The sequence below is a fragment of the Gobius niger genome (assembly GCF_951799975.1).
Source record: "Gobius niger genome assembly, chromosome: 8".
Lineage (NCBI taxonomy): Eukaryota > Metazoa > Chordata > Actinopteri > Gobiiformes > Gobiidae > Gobius > Gobius niger.
In genome coordinates, this window is record NC_136859.1 from 2,851,095 (window position 1) to 2,870,913 (window position 19,819).

Here is a 19,819-nt window from a genome sequence, read left to right on the forward strand (position 1 = left end):
AAAACACAAAACGGTAAAATTCACAATAAAACAACATAAAAATAAAACGCTTTTTCTAACTCCGTTACAGTAGCATACCCCCCGCATTATGGAAGACACTTAACTGATGACTTGTTGAAGTTTAATGGCAGTAAATTCACCGTAAGAGCTGGGGACACACAATAAAAAACAGCGTGTAATATAGTTTCCATACTCTTACAATCTTTCATTTAAACCAACCTTAAATTTGGAAATTAACAACAAAAATATTTAAAACATGTGCTTGTACATCACTATAAACATACCTTGTTCCTCTACAAAGGGGTAGCTAATAATAAAATGCATATTTGCTCGCTCCGTCGTAACTTCTTACTTTTTTTTGCTGTGAAGCTTGTGTGAAGTTAGCGGAAAATACTTCTTTCAAAATAAAAGCCCTGAATCTTAAACAGGAAATTAACCGTAGCTTTTGGCAAACGCCAAAACAAATACAATTACAATATAGTTCAATATTGTGATAATGACAGAATTGACCTGATAGAGAAACTAAACTGTCACAAATATCAGGGTGAGTGACATGAACAAAAACTAAAGATAAATTATTGAAAACCATCAGACATTTGCAACAATGTGTTGGCCGACATATTCATTTGATTACTTTGTTGTTTTAAAGATAATTGAATAAAAGTGTAGAAAAAGCAGACAGTTTTTTGGGAGACTTTCCATCATGGTCGCCTCCCGCGGGAGGTGTTCCAGGCATGTCCTAGTGGGACAAGGCCTCGTGGAAGACCCAGGACACGGTGGTGGGACTATGTCTCCGAGCTGCCCTGGTGTGGCCTCGGGGTCAGAACAGCTGGAGGAGGTGTGTGTGGACCGGGAAGTTTGGGCATCTCTGCTGAGACTGCTGCCCCCGCGACCCAGCCCCGGATAAAGCGGAAGAAAATGGATGGATGGATGGACTTTCCATCAATGATGTTTTTGAACAGCAGGGTTTGTTGTTGGTTTATTGACGAGGAGATGTCCTTGATGTTACAAATTCTATATTTTACAAACAATACATTGCCCACCTTTAGTCTTCACCCAAACACGTCCATAAAGTCTGCTGTGACTCCAACAGATTATTTGACCTTTGGGTCATTCTGTGACAAAACACAGAATCTTCCCAGGTCTCTCAGATCTGGAGGAAACTTTTTCTTTGAGTTCCTCCACATGTGAAATGAACAAAGTGCTTTTCTCTGACTCACAATAGTCTTATTTTAGACAATTTACAAAACAGGGAGTTGTGACCACCTTTTCTGCTCCGGGAGCTTTTTGCGTTTGTGAGCAGCTTTAAAGAGCTGTGGCTCAGTAATGGAATCATGTACAGGGCGACACATCAGTCTGAGTCACGTCTACTATACATAGTTCCAGGAACAATCATCAAACATGTTCTAGACTGTGCGGTTTGGGATTTATAGGCTGATAAAAATGGCAGATTTTGGGATGGCCTCAAATGCTTATTTTGAAAATGTAATTTTGATTAGATTACATGAAATCTGTTGTTTTCTTAATTTGAGTGAACATATAAATGAAAGTGTGTGTTGCTGAGCCCGACCTGGACATGATCTGGACTGGACCTGGTTTTAAGAACCCTAGAGACCTGGTCTGGTGAAGATAATGTCCTATATTTCTTTAAAAAAAAAGAAAAAAAAAAAAACATAGACAAAAAAGAACCTAAAATAAAATAAAAACAATTATGTATGAATTTGTAATTAATGAAAATGAGTAGAGTTAACAGTTGGAGATTGGTGCTGTCAACGGACCAGCAACAAATGCAGTCCTGTGTGCCTTACAGACTGCAGTGACGTATATTGTGGGAGCCAGAGAATTGATACTGTAGGTAACAGCCCTTCAGTGTGAATGAGTGTGAATGGGAGGGAGGGAGGGTGTTTGGGTTGGTGCACTACCTGTAAGTGTATCTTGTGCTTTTATATTGAATGAATAATAAAAAATTAAAATAAAAAAATGGCAGATTTTCCCTAGGCTAGCATAGGCTCTACAAATGCATTTCTGTCGTAAACCTTTTCTTCTTTTCTTTTAACAATGAATAGATGGTTAGAAATGCACTTGTTTTTTTGTTTTTTTTTACAAAAAACTAGTACCATTCAAAATATTTTTTAACCATGAAGCCATTTGAGATACATTTTCTCGCTACAGACTGACTGATATAACTTCTATCTGTGAAAAAGTGCCTCAGTAGTGACGACAAATCCTGCAGAGACTAGAGGCCATTTTTGAGCTTTTCTGAGCAGGACCATCTTTGTGAAGCTATAACTCAAAGACCCGATCGACATCCTGCTTCTACTGGAGCAAAGTTATATCCTGCTAAACTAAAACCTACAATATGAAGATGATCACTCAATTCACTTCTTTTGTGGAACCCCTTCTACTTCTCCTTTAAAAAAAAAAGTACATTATTACATATATTTATAGATTATTATATTATTATCAGCATAACTGTGAAAGTTGACTCCATGTCTCCTGATGACATCACCAAGAGGGAGCATATACAGGTTAAAAAGCACTGGGCCTAAACTTGAACCCTGGGGCACACCACATGTAATGTTATGGACCTTAGAGGAGCAGGTGTCCACACGGACCATGAACGTCCTGTCTGTGAGGTGGGATGGAAACCACTGTGGTCACAACTCCGTTTGTAAATGATCTAAAATAAAACTATTGGGAGTCAGAGCAAATCACTTTGCACGAGTTCATTACACATGTGGAGGAACTCAGAAAAAAGTCCAGATCTGAGAGGGTCAGCTGGGAGGCTGTGGGTGAAACCACACATGACCCTTTCATTTAACCAGGAAAGTCCCACTGAGATTAAGAATCTCTTTCTCATGAGAACCTATTGTACATGTTTTAGTGGTAAGGGAAACCAGAGAACTGAGAGGAAACCTACGCAGACACGGGGAGAACATGTAAACTCCACAGAAACACAGAATCAAACCCTGGACCTTCTTGCTTTGAGGCATTAACCGCTGCACCACCAATATTACTTTATCTTTAGAATGACCTGACAGACGTGTGGAGGACGAGGAGCCGCTCTGAGCGACTCAGTGGCTTTAGTAAAGTCCAGATGTTGGTGATGTTTGAGGAACAGTTTGAGTCTAGTGTTGCAGCTCTGTGAGGACACTCCTGATGTTTTATTGGTCTGAACAAAAACTACTGGATTTGTTGGATCTGTTTCTAACGCCTTGTTTGTTCTGATCTAATGAACTCTTCTTCTGATTCTCAGCAGCTTCAACATGGACCCACCTGGACCTGGCCCCGGGTCCAAACCCAGAACTAAACCCAGACCTAAACCTGCTCCCAGCTCTGTGTCTCTGAGAAGTGACTGCTCTAAAGGAAACCCTCCTGTCTTTGAAGAACCTCCTCCTGAAGACCAGAGGTCAGTCCACTGGCCTCATATTGAACGGCCACAATCAGGAAATTCATCAATTATCATTTTACACGACAACAAAACAATACAATAGAATAAATATCCACAATATGAATCCGCCTGACCCAGCGCCCCTCGAGGCCTTCACCAAGTCCCTCACGTTACAATATTTATAGTTAATAAAATTGTCCATAAATTAAACTAGTGTGAAAATAAGATTCAAGGGGAAGAGGGAGGGGAGGGAGTTCAGCGTCCCGATGGCCCTGTGTACGACACTGTTTTTCAGTCGACTGGACCTGACCCGTAGATTCCGCAGTCTCCTCCCTGAAGGCATCACCCTGAAGAGGCTGTGTGATGGGTGTGTAGGGTCCCTGGTGATTCTGACGACTTTGCGGGTGAGACGGGTGGAGGACATGCCCTTAGTAGAGGAGAGAGGGTCTCAGCTGCTCTCACGATGCACTGGAGGCTCCTCCTCCATCCTGACCACAGGGATGGAGCTGGTCAGGATGCTCTCTATAGTCCCTCTGTAGAAGAACCACAGTGATGGTCAGGATGCTCTATAGTCCCTCTGTAGAAGAACCACAGTGATGGTCAGGATGCTCTATAGTCCCTCTGTAGAAGAACCACAGTGATGGTCAGGATGCTCTCTATAATCAGGGGCGGACTGGCCATTTGTCCATTCTGGAAGAGCACAGAAGGGCCACCAGTCCCGCCTCAACCGAGCTTTATCCAAATCTAAAAGCTAAAAGAAAAGCATCAAAATAGCGAGAAAAAGAGGAAGAAAACATGAGAAAAACACGGACAAAAAAATACAACAAAAATAATTAAAAAAACAACAAAAATCTGGCGACGAAAAGTTTCCATCACTTTTGTAGGTCTTAGCTTTCAAATGAGGCGTTACATTGTTGATCTCCAGTCGAGAAGCTTTTAGATTTGGGTAAAGCCCAGTATGGAAAAAACATGAATCTGAAAGGAATTCCGTGGAGTATGGTGCGCCACAAGGTTCAATTTTGGGACCGTTATTATTTATTATTTATATGAATGATTTTGCTTCTGTTTCTACGACCGCCTTTCCCGCTCTTTTTGCTGATGATGCCGATCAAAAAAATAATAATAAAAAGCCCAACTGGGGAAAATGCACTCGTTAGTGTTAAGGAGGGAGGTCAGAGGTTAAACTCTTAACTCCCACCTGAACGGATCCCATTTTCTCCAGTTTGGCTTTACCCGAATCTAAAAGATTCTTGGGAAAAAAGCACCAAAAATGAGACAAAAATGAGACAAAAAAAAAAAAAAACATACAAAAGGTGACACAACACATCAACAACGTCAGGAAAAAGGCCAGTTTTGTGGGTCTTAGCTTTCAAATGAGGTGTTGCACAGCCAAAAGAGGACAGAATGCATTTGGTTCAGGCGGGGGGTAAGAGGTTAAAATATGTATTTGTGGAAGTGTCACAATTACGCTAATTTGGGCCAGGCTGGTCAGAGTCCAGGGCTGTTTTTCAGTCCCAGTCCGGCCCTGATTGAAAACCATCAGACTTTTGCAACAATGTGTTGGCCGACACATTCATTTAGACTTTGTTGTTTTAAAGATAATTGTCTTGAATAAAAGTTTTTTGAGAGACTTTCCACCAATGATGTTTTTGAACAGCAGGGTTTGTTGTTGGTTTATTGACTAGGAGATGTCCTTGATGTTAGAAATTCTATATTTTACAAACAATACATTGCCCACCTTTAGTCTTCACCCAAACACGTCCATAAAGTCTGCTCTGACTCCAACAGATTATTTGACCTTTGCCTTTCACTCAATTCACTTCTTTTGTAGAACCCCTTCTTCTTCTTCTTCTTCTCCTTTTAAAAAAAAAATATATTATTACATATATTTATATATTATTATTATATTATTATCAGAATAACTGTGAAAGTTGACTCCATGTCTCCTGATGACATCACCAAGAGGGAGCATATACAGGTTAAAAAGCACTGGGCCTAAACTTGAACCCTGGGGCACACCACATGTAATGTTATAGACCTTAGAGGAGCAGGTATCCACACGGACCATGAACGTCCTGTCTGTGAGGTGGGATGGAAACCACTGTGGTCACAACTCCGTTTGTAAATGATCTAAAATAAAACTATTGGGAGTCAGAGCAAATCACTTTGCACGAGTTCATTACACATGTGGAGGAACTCAGAAAAAAGTCCAGATCTGAGAGGGTCACCTGGGAGGCTGTGGGTGAAGCCACACATGACCCTTTCATTTAACCAGGAAAGTCCCACTGAGATTAAGAATCTCTCTCTCATGAGAACCTATTGTACATGTTTTAGTGGCAAGGGAAACCAGAGAACCGAGAGGAAACCAGACACGGGGAGAACATGTGAACTCCACAGAAACGCAGAATCAAACCCGGGACCTTCTTGCTTTGAGGCATTAACCGCTGCACCACCAATATTACTTTATCTTTAGAATGACCTGACAGACGTGTGGAGGACGAGGAGCCGCTCTGAGCGACTCAGTGGCTTTAGTAAAGTCCAGATGTTGGTGATGTTTGAGGAACAGTTTTAGTCTAGTGTTGCAGCTCTGTGAGGACACTCCTGGGGCCCGATCTTGTGCATCAAAACGGAGACGATAGCGTGACATTTTGCGCTCAGTCGGGGCGCACTTTGTGATCTTGCCACTCCAGACTTGGCGCAATTAAGTGGGTTGAGACATACACATTTTCCTCCAACCAGATCGACTCCGCGTCCAGGAGAGTGGTTGTGTGAGAGTGGGGGGTGAACATGTGCTTTTGTTTTGCTTTGCGTTCACGCCAAGCGCGTTCCGATCCGCGCCACAGCGGACGCTGTAGCTGTTTTTCTCTCGAGACGTGAAAATGGTTTTGCTCACGATGGGGTAAATAAAGTTCTTAGTTTGACCTGTGAGCGCCTAGCGCTTAAGAAAGAACGCAAGACAGCACAATGTAAACGAGGAAGTGAATGTCAGCCGTGTTTCCATCAGTGCAGTCGCCTCCTCTTGTGACGCCCCCTCACAGGTGGCGGAGGCGAATGGCACATATAGCGCCGCCACTCGGAAAATAATTCGCCAAGAGCCTGCGCCGCCCCGTGCGCCGCCACAAGATCTGGCCCCTGATGTTTTATTGGTCTAAACAAAAACTACTGGATTTGTTGGATCTGTTTCTAACGCCCTGTTTGTTCTGATCTAATGAACTCTTCTTCTGATTCTCAGCAGCTTCAACATGGACCCACCTGGACCTGGCCCCGGGTCCAAACCCAGACCTAAACCTGCTCCCAGCTCTGTGTCTCTAAGAAGTGACCACTCCAAAGGAAACCCTCCTGTCTTTAAAGAACCTCCTCCTGAAGACCAGAGGTCAGTCCACTGGCCTCATGTTGAACGGCCACAATCAGGAAATTCATCAATTATCATTTTACACGACAACAAAACAATACAATAGAATAAATATCCACAATATGAATCCGCCTGACCCAGCGCCCCTCGAGGCCTTCACCAAGTCCCTCACGTTACAATATTTATAGTTTATAAAATTGTCCATAAATTAAACTAGTGTGAAAATAAGATTCAAGATAGTTTTTCATGTCAAACCATTTGAATGGTTTGAAATGATGTTTCTCTCATCCTTGATTGTGGAGCGGGGGGAGGGGGAGGGGAGGGAGTTCAGCGTCCCGATGGCCCTGTGTACGAAACTGTTCTTCAGTCGACTGGACCTGACCCGTAGATTCCGCAGTCTCCTCCCTGAAGGCATCACCCTGAAGAGGCTGTGTGATGGGTGTGTAGGGTCCCTGGTGATTCTGACGACTTTGCGGGTGAGACGGGTGGAGGACATGCCCTTAGTAGAGGAGAGAGGGTCTCAGCTGCTCTCACGATGCACTGGAGGCTCCTCCATCCTGACCACAGGGATGGAGCTGGTCAGGGTGTTCTCTATAGTCCCTCTGTAGAAGAACCACAGTGATGGAGCTGGTCAGGATGCTCTCTATAGTCCCTCTGTAGAAGAACCACAGTGATGGTCAGGATGCTCCTCTATAGTCCCTCTGTAGAAGAACCACAGTGATGGTCAGGATGCTCTATAGTCCCTCTGTAGAAGTTGGACATAACAGAGGCTGGGACTCTGAAAGTAGAGACGCTGATGACTTTTCTTGACCAGTGATGTCGTGTGCATGGTCCAGGAGAGCTTCCCTGTGATGTCCACACGCAGGAACTGAACTGCAGCCCCGTTGATTGTTAGAGGAGCCACACTCTTCCAAAGTCCAGAACAGTCTCTTTTGTCTCCTCCACATTTAGAGAGAGGTTGTTCTGTGAGCACCACATGGCCAGACTGATCACTCACTCCTGTAGTTTGACTCGTCTCTGTTGCTGATGAAGCCCACCACTGTTGTGTCGTCTGCAAACTTGATGAAGACGTTTGAGTCGTACTTTGGAGAGCAGTCATGGGTCAGCAGAGAGAACAGGAGGGGGCTCAGCACACAGCCTTGGGGATGTGAGAATCACATCAAAGGTAAAGTGTGTCATTGTGATTATTGATCATTTGGTGAAACGCCCTTTTCTTCAGAGCAAATATGAAGCATAAAAAGTTTCTTCTTCAATCCATTGTGACACAAACATTCCAACAACAACAAACAAACAATCAGATCTAGAACAGACACTGAGCAAACGCTTGTTAAGGACTGTTGTTGAATAGAAAATAAAAAAGTATTTGAGCTGGACTGGACCAACCAGGTTTAACTTAACTCGGTGAATCTCGGTGTTTGTTCAAATTGACTTTTCTTCTGATTCTCAGCAGCTGCAACATGGACCCACCTGGACCTGGACCCGGGTCTAAACCCAGACCTAAACCTGCTCCCAGCTCTGTGTCTCTGAGAAGTGACCGCTCTAAAGGCGAACCTCCTGTCTTTAAAGAACCTCCTCCTGAAGACCAGAGGTAAGACCTGCATAAACCATAGTCAGACCTGGTTCAGTCCTGGTTTAGTCCTGGTGTGAGCTGTAGATGGTGAGTCCTCAGCAGGTCTGTGGAGGAGCTTCTTGTGAGTCTAAATGAGTCCAAAGGCGGCTGCAGTGGTCTCTGCTCAGTCTCTAATGTTTCTGTTTGTTGGTTCACAGGGAGCCAGGCCCAAAGGAGCAGCTGGACGCCATATTCACGGTGAGTAGCCACGACTGCAGCATGTGTGGGGTTCTCTGTGGGGCTCCTCAGGTCCTCTCTTTGACTGAAACTCTTTCTATCTGATTCTATTCCAGCGTCTGGAGGAGGACATCCTGACGTTTGTCAAAGAGCAGCTGCAGAGGCTCCACAGGCTCCTGGTCTCAGAGTACCCAGAGAGTAGCTCAGAGAGTGAGGAGGAGCAGAGCAGCAGAGAGGCTGTGCTGAACATCACCCTGGACTTCCTGAGGAGGATGAAGCAGGAGCAGCTGGCCGAGCGTCTGAGCTCCAGTAAGAACTCTTCCACATCTACATAACTTTAATAACTTATATTTGAGTTTGTGTCCAGTGAAGAGTTCACTGTTGTCTGTCTTTATTCAGGGAGTTCTGCTGGAGTTTGCAGAGATAAACTGAAGAGTCATCTGCAGCAGAGGTTTAGCTTTGTGTTTGAGGGCGTGGCTAAAGCAGGAAACTCCGCCCCCCTGCACCAGATCTACACAGAGCTCTACATCACAGAGGGAGGGGCCTCAGAGGTCAACCAGGAACATGAGGTCAGACACATCGAGACGGCGTCCAGGAAACCAGCCGCTACAGAGACCAGCATCACATGTGAAGACCTGTTTAAAGGCCCCGCCCACAGACAGCAGCCAATCAGAGCAGAGCTGACAGAGGAACAAGGAACACAAACAAAAAGCAAGGAAGAAAATGAGTCAGTATTTAACAAAGCGATTCAATCAGTCAAAACAAGATTTACAAAGATCTTCATACCAATCAGAGCAGAGCAGACAGAGGAGGGACCAATCAGGACGGTGCTGACGAAGGGCGTGGCCGGCGTGGGGAAAACAGTGCTGACTCAGAAGGTGAGTCTGGACTGGGCTGAAGGCAGAGCCCACCAGGACGTCCAGCTGCTGTTCCCCTTCACTTTCAGAGAGCTCAATGTGCTCAGAGACACAGAGTACAGCCTGGTGGAGCTGCTGCACCACTTCTTCAGTCAAACCAAAGGTCTCTGCAGCTTTCAGCAGCTCCAGGTGCTCTTCATCTTTGACGGTCTGGACGAGTGCAGACTTCCTCTGGACTTCAGCCGGACCCGGGTCCTGACGGAGCCCACAGAGAGCGCCTCAGTGGAGGAGCTGCTGGTGAACCTCATCAGGGGGAGCCTGCTTCCCTCCGCTCGCCTCTGGATAACCACACGCCCCGCGGCGGCCAATCAGATCCCTGCTGAGTGCGTCTCCATGGTGACAGAGGTGCGAGGGTTCAGCGACCCACAGAAGGAGCAGTACTTCAGGAAGAGGTTCAGAGACGAGCAGCAGGCCACAGACATCATCTCCCACATCAAGAGCATCCGCAGCCTGTACATCATGTGCCACATCCCAGTCTTCTGCTGGATCCTCTCCACAGTCCTGCTCCATCTGATGGAGACCAGAGAGAGAGGAGAGCTGCCCCGCACCCTCACCCAGATGTACATCCACCTCCTGGTGGTCCAGGCCAAAGTCAAGAACATCAAGTATCATGAGGGATCTGGGACAGACCTTCACTGGACTCCAGAGACCTGGGAGATGGTGCGGTCTCTGGGAAAACTGGCCTTTGAGCAGCTGCAGAAAGGAAACCTGATCTTCTACGAGAGTGACCTGAGCGAGTGTGGGCTGGACGCTGCAGCCGCCTCAGTGTACTCCGGAGTCTTCACACAGGTCTTTAGAGAGGAGCCAGGCCTGTACCAGGACAAGGTCTACTGCTTCATCCATCTGACTGTGCAGGAGTTTCTGGCTGCTCTTCACGTCCATCAGACCTTCTTCAGCTCTGGGGAGAACCTGCTGTCCACACCACACTCCTCTGAGAGCCCTGACCCCGAGGAGAACCTGCTGTCCACACCACACTCCTTTGAGAGCCCTGAGACCTTCTACCGCTCTGCTGTGGACCGGGCCTTACAGAGTCCAAACGGACACCTGGACCTGTTCCTGCGCTTCCTCCTGGGGCTGTCTCTGCCGACCAATCAGAGCCTGCTGCCAGGTCAGCTGACTCACACAGGAAGTGACTCGACCAATCAGGAGACAGTAAAGTACATCCAAGAGAAGCTGGATGAAGAGGGTCTGTCTGCAGAGAGGAGCCTGAACCTGCTCCACTGTCTGAACGAACTGAACGACCGCAGTCTGATGGAGCTGATACAGAGTTACATGAGAGAAGGACGTCTCTCCTGGTTAAATTCTCCTGCTCATTGGTCTGCTCTGTCCTTCCTCTTACTGTCCTCAGACTCAGACCTGGAGGAGTTTGACCTCACGAAATACCAGCGCTCAGAGACAGCTCTCCTGAAGCTGCTGCCGGTCGTCAAAGTCTCCACCAAAGCCATGTGAGTCCAGACTGTATTTAAACACTTGTGTCTTGGCTCTCGTCTCTAATCGTCCTCTCTGTCCTCAGTCTGAGCGGCTGTGGCCTGTCTCCTCTCAGCTGTGCTCCTCTGGCCTCAGTCCTCAGCTCCTCCAGTCTGACTCACCTGGATCTCAGTAACAACGACCTCCAGGACTCAGGAGTGGAGCTGCTGTGTTCTGGACTGAAGAGCGCCCCCTGCAGACTGCACACCCTCAGGTGAGACGCTCCCATGATGCACTCTGTCTCTGTGTCCACATTAGAGGCTAATGCTGTGTGTCTTTAGTCTGTCTGGATGTCTGGTCTCAGAGAGGGGCGGGGCTTGTCTGGCCTCAGCTCTGAGCTCCGCCCCCTCCCACCTGAGAGAGCTAGACCTGAGCTACAACCATCCAGGACCCTCCGCCGAGCTCCTGACCGCTCTACGGGCCCCTCAGGGGCCCCTGCACTCTCTCAGGTGAGGCCCCCCTGGACTCTCTCAGGGTCTTGTCTCTGGTCCATGGTTGGTCCAGGTCTGGTCTGGTCTACAGTAAACTGGACTTGTGTGTTTCAGGCTGGATCCTGCTGGAGAACAGTGGATGGTCCCAGGTCCGAGGAAATGTGAGTCTGTGTTTTATTCATTATATGGAAATAACTTGAACTTCATCAGGTTTACATTTTCTGTTTTTAGAGGAAAAATCTGCAAAGTGATAGATTTAATTTACAAATTATTCACCAAATCCATGCTCTTCTGAATATCTGTGTCAGACTTATTACAGCTTATTACACATGAAAGAACTCTTCAGACACAGGAACAGGAAGTGATGTCATGAGTTGTGTTTGTTTCCTCAGATTCCTGTGAGTTTTCTCTGGATCCAAACACAGCTCAGAGGAACCTCCTTCTGTCTGAGGACAAACGGACTGTGACCAGAGTGAGAAATAAGCAGCAGTATCCAGATCATGAGGACAGGTTCATGGACCAGCCTCAGGTCCTGAGCTCCACTGGCCTGAGGGGGCGCTGTTACTGGGAGGTTCAGTGGAGCGGGTGGAGGTGGGAGGTTGATATAGCAGTGAGTTACAGAGGAACCAGACGGAGAGGAGACAGAGAGGAGAGTGAGTTTGGAGACAATGATCAGTCCTGGAGGCTGAGGTGCTTTGGTGGAGGAGGTTACTCTGTCTGTCACAACAAGAGAGAAACAAACCTCTTCACCACCTCCTTCTTTCGCCCTCGCTCAGGTGTAGTGGGCGTGTTCCTGGACTCTGAGGCTGGAGCTCTGTCCTTCTATGACGTCGGCTCTGGTGGAAAACTGTCCCACATTCACACCTTCACCTCCTCCTTCACTGAGCCTCTGTTTCCTGGGTTTAGGCTGTGGGATGAAGGTGACTCTGCCTCTGTGTTAGATCTGAGGAGAGCGCCCCCTGGTGGACCTCTGTGACTGAACTCTTTTATGACACACATTTGATTGACAGCTGTAAGGACCAATCACAGCTGGCTCCGCCTGTAATCACTGATTCACTCTTGAAATAAAACACGTCTTTATTAAATCATCACTTGTGTGTTTGAGGCTCTGACAGATACAGGTGGAGCCGTCGCCCTGTTACCGTGAGGTCGACGGTTCACATCTCAGTCTCACCCGCACTTACTCTGTCAATGAGCAAGACACTTCACCCCAGAGGGTCAGTGGTTTAAAGTATTATTCAGTGTTTGAGACTAAAACCAGGTAGAAACTAAGCACTGGAGACAAAAACTATGTATTTCATTAATCTTCTTCATGCCCTCATAGCCTTATAGTTTTAAAGTTGCTTATTTTGATCTAAATTCTGTGTTTTATGTTTTATGTTGCACGATTGTACTGAGAAAAAATCCTAGTTTGTGAACCTGTTCTCAAACAATGGCAATAAAAACTATCCTGATTCGAAAATATTGTGATTTTACGATTATTCACGATTATCGGCCTGGTGAAAGGAAACAACTGATGTTTTTAGTTTGTGCTTTTTAAAACTGAAACTTGAAACATTCACTGTTTCTCAAAATAAAAAAGGAAACAAAGTGTAAGACAGTGATAACGACGGGTTTGAGATCATACACCTGCCAGTATAATCTCCCCTCTTTAAGGCCAAAGCAGCTGTGGGTGTGGAATGTGCAGATGTTACGGTGGTGGGACATATAGAGGGACAGACTGACTCATATTATACAAATAAACTTACATTTTCTTATTAGGTTTGGTTTAATTTGTGAGGAGGTCGAAACCGAGACCTACACCTGCTCCAGCGTCTCTGAAAAGTGACCGCTCTAAACTCTGACTGTCCTGTCTCTAAAAAGCACTGACTTAACCCAACGAGAAACATTGAGGCGACCGTCTCCATTGGTCTTTTTACGTTGTATCGACTGAATTGAAATTGTCTTCAACTGATGCTTCTTTCAATTTGAGGTAACTTGATTTTCTCAACAGTAAAACCTTTTATTAACTGAATACAAACTCAATAAGTATCTGCATTGATTTACATGTTTGAGTTGCTTCCACTGATATTGTACCACAAGTTTAACCCATTTTAAAATGTTAACTTGAATGTGTTTGTTACTTGTTGTGCACTTGAGCGAAAAGCTGCCTCTGGACGAGCATCAATGATGTTGCGCTGAAAAAGAAAGCAAGTCAGAATCAGATTTTAGAAAAGTATGTTCAAAATATATACCTGAAAATGTGAGTCTTTAATTTTCCTCATTTTCTCTTCAGCCGCTCCTCCAAACCAGGATCCCAGTTCCAAAAGCTTCAACGAACAAAGATCCAGCTGTGCCATAAATGTCGACTCCAGGCTTTTTTTTTTTAATTCTTCATTCAGCTATAAAATACACAACACAAAACAATATCACAGTTAAAAAGGCAAAAATAAATCAATAAAGGTCATGTATTGCAATATGCAAGACTTGAACAATACATCCTAATAAATACAAAGTGATAGACATGAAATATATATACAAATGTGTAAAGATGGAAAAATAAAAATGAATGACCTGTGATGGATGGAAAAGTGCAGGCTTTCACAGCAGACTTTGCAGATCCTACACTGCAACAACTAATTAACTAGATCCGTCTAAACATCTCAATTTGAGCATAATAATCCAATTTTAGTTGTTTTGACTAGTTAAGAAGTTCTTGGGCATTTGTCCTGGATTATTTCACTTGTTCTGAGATGTTTCTGACTCGTTTCGATACATTTCGTCCTTATTTCAGGTCATTTTCTTTGCCAATGGGGTAAGAAAGTTGGTCTTATCTCATTGGCAATTTTACTTTCTTATTTCAGGCGAGATTTACCCTAGAACTGGTCTGAAATGTCCTCAAACAAGCAAAGTAAACTCGGTCCGATCAGGAAAAGTGTCTAAATGAGTGAAAACTGCTCAAAACAAGAAACATTTCCTCAATTCAAGTCATTTAAGACAAAACTTGATATTTACTTTTTGTAGTGCAGATCCATTTTGAAAAATGTTATTGCAGATTGTTACAAACAGCATTGGTTTCCTTCCTAAGACGGGCCAAAACAATCTATTTGAGCAAAGAGAGAAAAAAAAAAAGGTTTTAATAAGCAACGAGTCTGATGAACAAGTCTCACATGAATTCTGCAGTTCCACATGTTTTAATGGTAAATCGACTAACTTAATAGTCATGCTGCTCATATCATCAGTTCAAAACTATTTTTCTATGTTAAATAATGGATACGTACCTTAAAAACTTGGCTTAACAAGTTTTTTCCTCCTTTGTGAAGAAGTCAGACAGGTCAAGGACAGTGCAGCCACGTGCTCTGTTCTGAACTGGCCCAGACCAGGGTTGCCAGGTCTGCGGTTAAACCGTGTAATTGGACGGTTTTTAAAGCCATTCCGCGGGTGAAAAAAACTGTCTGTGGTTTTTTGTCTTGCTGTAATCAGTGTTGAATTGATCAAAATCACTATTTCGAAGGCAAATCCAAGGCTCTGTGAGCTGCTTTTTCAATAAGGGAGGGGAGCAGGGGCGGTTTCTCATCATGTAGGAGCACATGGGCTCTGTTAACTAATAAACAATATTGAAAATTCTAGCCGCGCCGTATGTCCGCGGTTTTCAGATAATTTTGGGCGGGTTTGGCTGCCTATACCTGGCAACCCTGGCCCAGACGTGTCCAGTGGGCGGAGCCTGGTGCCGACCCAAAAAAATGAGTTGTGGGAGTGCTTTTTGTGTCAGTGCAACTAGATTTTCACTATAGTTGTTTTAATGAGAAAATGTCCCTCTAAACAAGGGTGTATTTTAACCTAATTCAACACCTTGAGTTTTTGAGTGAAACTAAAGATTAAAATCTATAGTTTCTAAAATCTAAAATCTTTAGTAAAGATTAAAATCTGGCGGTGGCGCAGTGGTTAGAGCTCACGCCTCACAGCTAGAAGGTCCCGGGTTCGATTCCAACCTGGACGGGGCCTTTCTGAGTGGAGTTTGCATGTTCTCCCCGTGTCTGCGTAGGTTTCCTCCGGGTACTCCGGTTTCCCCTACCACTAAAAACATGTACAATAGATTCCCCTAAAAAGAGATTCTCAATCTCAGTGGGACATTCCTGGTTAAATAAAGGTCCATCCATTTTCTTCCACTTGTCCGTTGCCGGGTCGTGGGGGCGGCTGTTGGAGCCCAGATCACATTGCACCAGCTCCTTATGGCGCCTCCTGCAGGTGGTGGGTCCACAGAAGGACGGCCTCAGGTTCTAACCGGGCCTGTCGGTCTCTCATAAGGGGCTTCTGACCCGCTCTTTGTCTGACCCGTCACCTCGGACCTGTTTGCCCTGGGAGACCCCACCACGTTAAGGTGGCCGTTCCAGGAGGGGTAAATAAAGGTCAATAAATAAATAAATCACAACTAAAGCACATAAAACAAACAATGCACATGTTCTACTTCCATTAACACAATAGTTAAAGTCAATGCAACAGAGCCCATGGATGACTTTTTAGAGTGTAGAGAAGCTCCTCCTGAAGACCAGAGGTGAGACATGTTCTCAGGACACACAGGTTCCCTCAGACTCTTCCTTTAGTCCTGGTTCAGAGACACAACAGACGAGGTGGTGAAGAAAGTACATTCTTAAACAAACAGGCTCATGCTTTACAAATAAATGCACCGTCTGGGCTCCATCCATTACTGCTCCATCTGAACCTCTCCTCTGCATCATCTCCACTCACACCAACTTCATGTCCTCTTTCACTACGATCAACCTGCTCCTGATTCTTCAGCATTCACAGATGAAGTGCAGAGTCAGAGTTAGAGCATCTTCTCACTGTGTTGGAGCGCCCTCTGGTGGATAAATATGCAGGATTACTCAAACTCACTGAGAAAACCTGCCCAGACACAGGAGGAAGAAGTCACAGGACACACGGATTTTTTAAAATTTGAATGAAAAGAAAACATCAATGGTCAAAATATTCGTCATTTGAAAACATATTTTATTAGAATTATGTATTTATTTGTCCTTCGTTAAAGCATGAAGTTAAAAGAACTTGTATTTTTCCAGTAAGAGCCCAGAGCTGGAAGAGGCGTCTCTCCTGCCTGATGGTGAATCTTCTTCTGCTGTTGAGCCATGTTTTCCAAATTACATTAAAACAGCTCATCAACCGTCGACTGTTCTGTTCAAACGGACTCTTCTTCTGATTCTCAGCACCTACAACATGGACCCACCTGGCCCCGGGTCTGAACCCAGATCTAAACCTGCTCCAGCTCTGGGTCTTTGAAAAGTCCTCGCTCCAAACACTGGCCTCCTGACTTTAGAGAAGCTCCTCCTGAAGAGCAGAGGTAAGACCTGCTTTACAGACAGACCTGACAACAGACACTCCCTTTAATTTAACATTTATTTATTTAATTACATGAAGCTGGAGAGCAGAGATGTTTGTACCAGATTGTGGCTTTTTAATCTCCATGTGTAGCACTAGCGAGGTGTTTTAAACCACAGAAGCTTCAGTAACAAAGCCAGACAGTCAGTGCGGGTCCAACAGCCCTAAGGCAGAGTTTATTTACCATCAAACACAAATACTAAACATGGCTGTTGAACTGGAGCTGTAGTGGTGTGGCCTCGAGCTGGGGTGAGAGGGGTTTACTCAAGGCCGTGGGAACCCAGGGTGCTGAGGGCGCCGCAGCACCCCCTGGTGGATAGTTTGTGAACTGCAGGCAATATTAACCCCTTAGATCCCACCTGAACCGAGCACATTTTCTCCAGCTTTACCCCAATCCAAAAGCTTCTGGGAAAGAGGTGTGAAAATAGCAACAAAACTGAGACGAAAACAAGGATGAAAATGTGAAAAAAGTGAGAAAACATTGACGAAAAAGTGACAAAAAATTACAAAATATGACAAAAATGGACAAAAATTTGGCAAAAAAAAAGGGATTAAAATGTGACAAAAAATGGAGAAAAAATGGACGAAAAAGTGTCAAAAAATTTACAAAAAATGACAAAAATTTGGCAGAAAAAGTGATTAAAATGTGACAAAAAATGGAGAAAAAATGGACGAAAAAGTGACAAAAAATTTACAAAAAATGACAAAAATTTGGCAGAAAAAGTGATAAAAATGTGACAAAAAATGACAAAAATTTACAAAAATGTGACAAAAAATTGTGACGAAAAATTGAGAAAAAAATGGACAAAAAGTGAGAAGAATTTGACAAAAAAAATGCGAATAATTTGACGAAAAAGTTACAAAAAATTTACAAAAAATGACAAAAATGTGACGAAAAATTGAGAAAAAATGGACAAAATAGTGACAAAAAATTTACAAAAAATCACAAAAATGGAATAAAAAAATGACAAAAAAATGTGAATAATTTGACGAAAAAGTGACAAAAAAGTCACGCAAATTTGACAAAAGTGAGACGACTGCCCAACCAAAAAAGTGAGGAAAAAAATCTGATGTGAGGAAAAAGATCAATTTAGTTTTGTAGGTCTTAGCTTTCAAATGAGGTGTTACACTGGCCTACAGGATTTGGGTAAAGCTGAACTGGAGAAAATGCTCTCGGTTCAGGCGGGAGTTAAGAGGTTAACAAACAGGATTTAGGCACAGAAAAAGTATTTTGGGGGCACATTTTGTCCCTCAGCGCCCCCTCACTAAAACATCTTCCCACGGCTCTGGGTTTACTATTAGTGACAAACAAACACAAGGTTAAACACAAACAAACACCATTTCCACAACAGAAATCACCCATATATACATGAGCCGCCACCACCAACACTACAAATAAAACCAGCTCCTAAAGTGAACCCCTGTCCCGCCCGGCTGTAGCTCGATTGGGTCCACACCAACTGGGGAGATCTTGTTTGAATTAAATAACACAGTAAAGTAAAACTAGCTCAAAAATAAACGGCCACCAGCACTGAGCCTATAAAAGCACAGTGCGATTAGTGAATATAACAGAACAATTGACAATTAAAAGCATCCCTTCATTGCAGGCCTGAAAACATCTGCCCCTGGCCATGATGGAATAAGTGCTTCTATTATTACTATTTCTGAACCACTTTCTTATATTTTTGCATTATCTATGAAAACTGGCATCGCACCTTCTGAATTAAAAACAGCTAAAGTTGTACCTTTGTATAAACATGGTGAAAATGCATCCTTCTCAAATGATCGTCCTATTTCCATTTTGCCATGTGTTTCATTAAAATCTTGGAAAAGCTTGTTTATGGAAGACTTCATTAACACTTAAGAACAATATATTATATAATTACCAGTCCGGATTTCGCAAACATCATTCATCACACACGGCCCTTATTGAACTAGTGGATAGAATTCATAGGGCTTTGGATAAAAAGGAATTTGAACTTTTTGTCTCCGAGGGCCAAATGAAAAAGTGCCTGTGAGTCGCGGGCCAAACACGACAATGTCAAGCACGAAAAACACATACTGCAAATTATAAAGTTACTTTATTTTATTTACTTTTTATTTTTTCAATAGCTTACATTTGCATTTGATTCTATCTATGCAAATAACACGCTTTTGTCAATTTTTTAATCACATTTTGGTCATTTTTTGTCACATTTTTGTGATTTTTTTCATCCATTTTTATCACATTTTTGTATTTTTTGTCAAATTTTTGTCATTTTTTTTTGTCATTTTTTCATAAATTTTTTGTCAATTTCTTGTGACATTTTTGCTACTTTTTTGTCACATTTCCATCATTGTTTTCGTCTCAGTTCTGTTGCTATTTTCACAGCTTTTTTCCAGAAGCTTTTGGATTGGGGTAAAGCCAAACTGGAGAAAATGTGCTCGGTTCAGGTGGGAGTTAAGGGGTTAAAACGAACTGTAGCAATGTAGTGCAAAAAAAGAAAAAAAAACTGTATCTACAGCACCTACAGTAACTTTACCTCATTTGTTAACTCAAAGAAAATGCCACATTAGATTATTTTGAAAGTGTCAGTTCAGCATCAATTCTTTTATAAGTCAGTTTTTAACTCTTGTTGATGTAACAACCTTTGCAATAAAAGTTGGAAAACTGTGAGAGTTGATGCTACGACGCTCTGTGATTGATAAATACCAAAACACCACAACAGTGTTTCCTTAACTTTGTGAAAGGAGTGAAACAGCGCCCCCAATTTGACGCTGGTGGTCAAAAAGTGTACTGCATCCATATTTACCATTGAGAATGAATGAAAGAGAGTTAGTATTAACCACACGCAGCGGCGGGCCAAATTTGGCACCCCGATCTAAAGTTTTCGACGCCGTAAACCACGATATTCTGCTTCAAAAAATGCAGAAATACGGATTCAGGGACAATGTCTATATCTGGCTCTATAATTATTTAACTAACAGAGAACAGTGTGTCTGTATGAACAATGATGAATCTAAAAGGGATTCCGTGGAGTATGGTGCACCACAAGGATCAATTTTGGGACCATTGTTATTTATTATCTACATTAATGATTTTGCTTCTGTTTCTACGACCAC

At 43.7% G+C, this 19,819-nt stretch overlaps 1 protein-coding gene and 1 long non-coding RNA gene across 2 annotated transcripts in view; both read left to right on the plus strand.

The window, feature by feature from the left end:
- LOC306966670 (uncharacterized protein) overlaps positions 1–12,320 on the plus strand; it is a gene marked incomplete at both ends in the record, with an annotated part of 35,498 nt that extends 23,178 nt beyond the window's left edge. The window contains 11 exon segments of the mRNA XM_079561483.1: positions 3,257–3,409; positions 6,599–6,620; positions 6,622–6,764; positions 8,191–8,331; positions 8,511–8,550; positions 8,646–8,838; positions 8,929–10,891; positions 10,960–11,127; positions 11,195–11,362; positions 11,459–11,505; positions 11,737–12,320. Coding sequence (XP_079417609.1) covers positions 3,257–3,409; positions 6,599–6,620; positions 6,622–6,764; positions 8,191–8,331; positions 8,511–8,550; positions 8,646–8,838; positions 8,929–10,891; positions 10,960–11,127; positions 11,195–11,362; positions 11,459–11,505; positions 11,737–12,320 — 3,622 coding nt within the window.
- LOC306966347 overlaps positions 1–19,819 on the plus strand; it is a 347,602-nt gene that overhangs the window by 36,500 nt on the left and 291,283 nt on the right. The window lies entirely within an intron of this gene.